This window comes from Cibotium barometz, chromosome 61 (genome assembly GCF_041138505.1).
Source record: "Cibotium barometz isolate CiBa-2024 chromosome 61, ASM4113850v1, whole genome shotgun sequence".
Taxonomy (NCBI): domain Eukaryota; kingdom Viridiplantae; phylum Streptophyta; class Polypodiopsida; order Cyatheales; family Cibotiaceae; genus Cibotium; species Cibotium barometz.
In genome coordinates this window covers 15,126,827-15,133,454 of record NC_141106.1, presented here as the reverse complement: position 1 = coordinate 15,133,454, position 6,628 = coordinate 15,126,827, and the positions used below count along the sequence as shown (strand labels likewise).

Sequence of the window (6,628 nt, the reverse complement as noted above, 5' to 3'; positions counted from 1 at the left end):
GGGGCCAATCATGGGAGTTTCTTTTGCACAAAGATAAGTGGAAGCTCATGACAGTTGGATGGAATTACCTTCTTTTATTAAGAAGGACTACAAAAGCTTTGCCAATTTGCCAATTCTTACATTCAATCGCAAAAGAACAAGCCACATCATGGGATTACTTCTTCCAATGCTTCCAAAGATATCAAGGATAAGGTGTCCCTCTCCAAGTGCAAAGGTGATGATTCCGCTTTGCATGAGTTGGAGGAGTGTATCACCAAGCTAGGCACTTATTTTCAGCTCTACTTTAAGAGTGAGAAAGATAAAGTGCGATTTTCCTCCTTACACTTGGAAGATAATGCTCACCAATGTTGGAGACATACGGTCCACACTCATGGGAGGATTTGAAAAGATTTTATCTCGTTGTTGGTGCTTGATCGATACCATGAGAAGTGGTACGAGTGTTCTCAAAAGGGCATGGTAGTTACATAAAAAGCTTTATGAAGTCATCCATGAATGTGGAAGGGTTTAATGAGTAAATGAAGATGAAGTTTATGCATGGGTTGGATTCTTCCATTTCAAACCTTATATAGAAGGGTTTTTTTTGTACCTTAGGAAGGGCCATGTGTGAACCTGACGTGCAGTTCAATTTTCTTTCAAGCTCTTGGCGATGGCGGAGAGGGCAGCCTGAGCTCAACGTTCCTTCTGAAGTTCCGAATGGCCTTTCGCTCTCTCATCCGTTATGGATCTCGTCGTGTTGGCCACCGCTCCTCACATCCCCGCCAGGTACATCACACTTTCCCTCAGTTCGCCGATCGATGGAGCTTCATTTTGCGATGTAAGCACACGATCGTACAGGAAAACTCTGCAGATTTCTGCCATATTCTGTCGAATCCTAGGGCAGGCATTCATGGTAAACATGCTCTTGCACCTTCGGATTCTGGAATTTGGTCAGGTTTTCATGCCAGACAGGTCCTTCCAGAGACGAGCTCTGCCGTTAGGGTAGGGTCACACGAACTCCACTGCAGGCGTCTTCTTGTACAGCCATGTTCTGAAATTGGGACAACTTTTCATGCGAAACAGGCTCTTTCACCGGAGAGTTTTGCTTTTTGGGTAGGGACACACGAATCGACCTGCTGGCGGCATTTTGCGCACCCAAGATCTGGAATTAAGGCAGGTTTTCATGCAAAACAGTTATCCAGCAGAAGTTTTTGCAATGGCAACATGGAAGCTGCCAGCAAAAATACAATGTTTCACAGATCTGCAGCTGTTTCGCGACACATGACTCCCTGCAATGGCATCTCTACTGATGCTATAGCTAAAAATTTGAAGCTTTCTCCAAATGCCATCAAGCAGCCCATGGATGGCCTCAAGAAAACTGCTACTCGCTACAAAGAGGCAGCTGGCCTTCAAGTAGAGGCCTTTTGGAAACGCAATGTGATGATTCTAGTGGGAGCTGCAGGCATTTTAGCTTGTTTTCTGCTATGGCAGATAATGTATGGGGTTGCCAACATCTTTGTCTCCTTTTCTGAAGGAATGGCAAAGTTTGGATTCCTCGCCATGGCAGCTGCAACAGTGGCCTTCACGGTTAGTGCTTCATACAAACATACATTTGTGCATGTACTTGTATGCTGTAGCTTCTTGCAATGCATGTACATACATGCATCTGTCTTTCCATGCATACATACTAATACACACACTCCAACTTCAGTCGGTACATACTTGGACACATCCATCCAACCATCCACCATGTATGTTACAAATACACAGATGTTTATACTTCATGGACATTCATACATTCACGGCATCCATCTATCCGACTGTGCATACGTACTAATGTACACACACATAGTAAGTTAGTTGCATACATGCGTTAGACATCTATCTATCCATGCATCCTACATACAAATACATGTATGTACATACACTGCACATGTAGACATACCGGGTGTAATATTATTTCTTGAAAGGGACAATAGTTTCTAGCTACTGCGATGAAGCAACATAAGTAATTACGTACATACATGCACACATAGTACATTCATTTATATATGACACATACATGCATATATAGTACATACGCATGTACAGATCCATGTGCATGCATGCACAAATTCTCCTGTGCACGTTTTGCATGTATTCATGCACATACATACATAGGTAGAGGCTTGCATTTAACTTTATAATCTTTAATGTCCGTTAAAGGTTGGCAACACTGAGGAGTCAACCTTTTTCTCAGGCGATAGCATTGCGGGCCAGGTATACCATCAACCCTGACAAAGTATATAGGATTGCGATGCGCATGCTTAACACTTCAGCAGCTGCATTGGAGGTTTTGGGGCCTCCTTTGACAGGCACAGACTTGAGAGCATATGTGATGTCCAGTGGAGGGTTGAAGCTGAAAAATTTCAAACCTAGAATTGGTAGCAGGAGGTGTTTTCTCATTTTCCCAATCCAAGGATCTGAGAGAAAGGGACTAGTCAGTACTGAAGTGAAAAAGAAGAATGGAAAGGTAAACCTCTCAGCCTAAGCTACTCTTTAAGCTTAGTTGCATGGACCTTGATGCACACCTGAATCTTTTGTTGTTATTGGTTTCCATTGCAGTATGATTTTAAGCTACTTGCAGTTGATATCGCCATTCCTGGAGCAGAACAACAACGAGTCTTTTTAGTTGGTGATGAAACAGAGTACAAAGTGGGTGGGGGCTTGATTGGTCAGCTCAGGGATCCGATATTCAAGGCAATGGCTGCACAGAAGGAGTTTGATGCTCAGGATGAGAAGGAAGAGGAAGAAGAGGAGAAAGCAAAGGAAGCAGGAAGAGTACAGGAGATGAAAGAAGAAGAAGCAAGGAGGAATGAGGAGATTGCAAGGCTTGAAAGAGAATCCTGAACGAGTACTTGTTTTGCACAGAGACCTTGCAAACATAAACCTTCAGTTGGTGGGTATGGTCTCAATAACCAGGAGCATAATGTAGCGTTGAGCTTTTGGGCAGAGCTAGCAGAAGAGTTTCCATGGGGTTCTTAGTATAATTACAAACACTGTGTGTCGGTGAATAAGATCTTTGTGTTGGTTTGGAGCTTTGCTGAGACAAGGCAAATGGTATACCAGCACATCTTCAATCTGTCTTTGGGGATCTGTATCCAAAAACCCTAGTTTTTCTTTTGTTCTTTTTTGTTCAGCTAGGGGAATAGCTTACATGGAAATAACCTACAGGTATGTGATAGAGGGAAAATTGTATTGAGCTCACCTGCCATTACGGCTTCATAGAGGCCAGGAAGATAATTTCCTGTTGGCCGCATGTTGGGAGGCCTGGAAGTGACCTCTTAGCAAATGTGCAGTCTTGATTTGCTGGTCGGCTTTTAAACTCTTGGAATTCTCGAGTGAAGGGTTGTCAAGGCTCTGTTGCTTTGCCTCACATTCCAATAGATTTTTACAAATTTTTTGGGAATGTCTGGTTCTGAATAAGCTCGTGATACAGATACTGGAATCAAAATGCAGTGGTCTCTCTCTCTCTCTCTCTCTCTCTCTCTCATGCTATGACCTTTAGCTCCAAGGATTTCATTGATCAGTCAGCCTTATTCTTTTACCCTCCCTTTGTGTGTGTACTAGCTCAAGCAGTCGCAAGAGATTTTAATTTTTGACTTCATGGGTCCTTCCTGCTGTTCATGCTAGAGGAAAATATGGCTATGTTTGATTGGCTTTGCTTTCTCGTGGTATCCTTCATGGCTCACTTTCAATTCTTTGAAATGTTTAGTATGGTTTGTCCACTAACCCGCAGTTATCTCTATACATCCAATTCAATCTGTTCTTTGGCACTACGGACATAGAGGAGATGCATAGTGCCTAGCATGAGTTGATGGTCTTTGCTAGGCAAAATGAGTCGATGGTCTGAGATGTTGTGTCTAGACTCCCTTCCATAAAGTTAAGATAGCTTGCTGAGTTGATAGTCTGAGATTTTGTGGGTAGATTCCCTTTCACAATTTGCTTTTCATGTCTCCAAATGATGCTTGGCTTCATTTATCTTGGTCGTGTTCATGCATGGATTCTAAAAGCCTTTGTGTTGTCTAGGGCGCAGTTCTTGTATTTTGCAGTTGATGCACATGTTATCAGAAAGAAGTCATCATTTCAGCCTTGCGAGGTTTTCTCACGTACAGAGGCATATATGGGTAGATTTGAGCAGTTTTGGCAGCCTACAATAGTTCCCAAGTCGTGCACCAATTGTTTGGACATATATATTAGGCACAATATGAACACGTTCAATGGTATTTTTAATGATATTTTGGATCTTAAAAAAAGGCATTGACAGAGGGTTTATTGTCAAAATTATGGAAGGTAAGCAATTGGATAACTCCTCAGATTTGGATCAACAAAACAGCTTCGAGATAGTAGTTTACAACACACTGATGAGTCGGTTTAGTCATTAGCATTCATAGAAAATGCATAGCTTATCAGTGTCCATATCTACTTTAGATTTGAACAAGCATCGTATATATATGTAATGCATGGTGATAGGAGTAGTTCAACTAAAGGGCCTCTCTTCCAACTTGCTGCTTCTTTGTATTATCATTGCGCATCTAATTAGCATTAATTTATGTAGCTTAGCAATAATCATCATTAACTACACTTAGCATACTTATTATGTTACATTGGTATCAAGAGCGTGTTAACCCATTTTAGGATTAACAGATGTAGTCACTAATATGTTACATCAAGGAGCAAAGATGGGTACACTAAAAGGGTATATCATCAGAGTATGAAGCAACATGCTACTTATGAGCTATGGGTATCTGATTGACCACAATTTAAGTGTGTGAATACTTATGGTCTCGTATATAAGTCAATTTTTTTCATAATGCATTATACTCTTGCACAATAATTAAGCCTTGCTCTTGTTAATTATTTTCTTAATTATACTTTTATTGTACAATTAAGTCTTGCTCTTGGTAATTATCTTCTTAGTTTCATTTCAGTGAGCTTTGGAGTATGTGAGGTGAGGGGAAAGAACCTATAGACTATCGTCACAGTGTGACAACGCTCACGAGGGGAAAGAAAGGAATGGAACTAGCTTTTCAAGGAGGAGCGAGGCTCTTGGAGCGTAGTTTAAGCTCGGTGAACATGAAGTTTTCCACGACAATATTTGGAGTAGAGATAGAGTGATTTTCTATCTTTTAAGCCTATACATTTTTGGTGTTGTTGTTAGCAGTCATCTCCTGTCTGTATATTTACACCAGGGCCTCTGTTGTGGGTGTGCTCGCTCGATTTAGGTGTTTTCTCATTTTTTCCCACTCTCCATAAATTTTTCCATTTTTTTCCTATTTTTTCTCTGGTGTGGGAGGTTGTCCTGTGGCTCTTGGCTGATCCAGGTGATGGCCGACTGCCCCTGTTGCTCCATGACTCCCCCTGTGTGCTGGCTGACCGAGTTATGCTGGCTGACTGAGTTATGCTGGCCGACTGGAGGTAGGAGTAAGTCGTGAGCCTGGCGTTGCTGTCGGCTACCTTTTATGTTGGCCAACTGGCTCATAGGGGCCATATAAAATGGCCCCTAGCCCCCACACACTTGTATTTAGTCTCTGTATTCTTGTGTATATAGTAGAGTTATACGCTTCTCTCTCTCCCTCTCTATTGCTCTGTTTTCTTGCAGTGCACTTGCTCTTGTGTTTTCAGATCTTGTCTTTATGTCCGTTGCATATTTTGACATGGTATCAGAGCTCTAGGTTCTTGGAAGATCTTGGAAACTGTGTGAGCAAGAGGGGGGTTGTTTTGTTGCTGATTGGTGGATTGTTTTGGACCGTACGGGAAGAGGAGAAGGAAGTGAAAGGCGGGCTCATTTGCTGGACAGCCACTTGCAGGTTTAGTTCTTCATTTTTCCCACCCACCCATCCTTTTCAGTTACACCCCCGCGATTGCAGATTTACTTGAGATGGCTGAGAAGCATGTGAAGATCCCGACACTCCCCACGTTCCTAGTGGACCGTTAGTTGGACGGGAACAACTACGGCATATGGAAGGTAATGATGGAATCTGTTTTGGAGTCTTACGACCTGTTGATTTCATTGTTGTTGGGGTTCCACGGCTGGAGTTAGAGGAAGGGGAGTTACCCTTGATTCGGAAGGAACGTGAGGCACATGCACATTTATGGGATCGTGTCAATGCCAGGGTTCGTTCTTTCATTTTCCTCAACTGCACACCACAGGTAATCAATCATATCAAGCATATGACGCTGGCCAGAGGTATATGGCAGCATTTGGCTTCTCTTTACAACAGGGTATCGCCCATGAAGAGGATCTCCTTGGAAGTACAAATGCGGGTGATGAATCTTGCAAAGTCGTTCGACGATGCGGGAGCACATCAACAAGCTGCAGGCTTTTCAGCAGGAAGTTCTCCAGGTTGAGAAAGAGATACCATCAGTGGATATGGCCATAACATTGTTGTCACATTTGCACTCTCAGTAGTGAGCATTTTACTCTTCGTTGATTACCAGTGGTGGCAGGCTCAGCACCATCACATGGGAGGAGCTTGTGCCCATGGTCTTGGACACGAACCCTCCCACAGGGCGGAGGTTCGGAGGCCTTAACTGGCCAACGGTCGAAAGGCCATAATAACAACAAGGGCAAAGGGAAGGCTTCATCGGAAGTCTTCTAAGAAGAAGCCCG

At 42.9% G+C, this 6,628-nt stretch overlaps 1 protein-coding gene across 1 annotated transcript; it reads left to right on the top strand.

The window, feature by feature from the left end:
- Nucleotides 1-578: 578 nt before the first annotated feature.
- Nucleotides 579-3,629, top strand: LOC147604587 (uncharacterized). Its single transcript, XM_086794719.1, has 3 exons — nt 579-1,563; nt 2,216-2,488; nt 2,581-3,629. The coding sequence occupies exons 1-3, from the start codon at nt 694-696 to the stop codon at nt 2,863-2,865; spliced, it is 1,428 nt and encodes a 475-aa protein (XP_086650845.1). The 5' UTR covers nt 579-693; the 3' UTR covers nt 2,866-3,629.
- The last annotated feature ends 2,999 nt before the right edge of the window (nt 3,630-6,628 follow it).

Excerpts from the sequence above, each read along its gene's own strand:
- LOC147604587 (XM_086794719.1), top strand. The coding sequence starts at position 694 with ATGGCCTTTCGCTCTCTCATCCGTTATGGATCTCGTCGTGTTGGCCAC. Across the intron at positions 1,564-2,215 it reads CTGCAACAGTGGCCTTCACG|GCGATAGCATTGCGGGCCAG; the intron begins GTTAGTGCTTCA and ends CCTTTTTCTCAG. Across the intron at positions 2,489-2,580 it reads TGAAAAAGAAGAATGGAAAG|TATGATTTTAAGCTACTTGC; the intron begins GTAAACCTCTCA and ends TTTCCATTGCAG.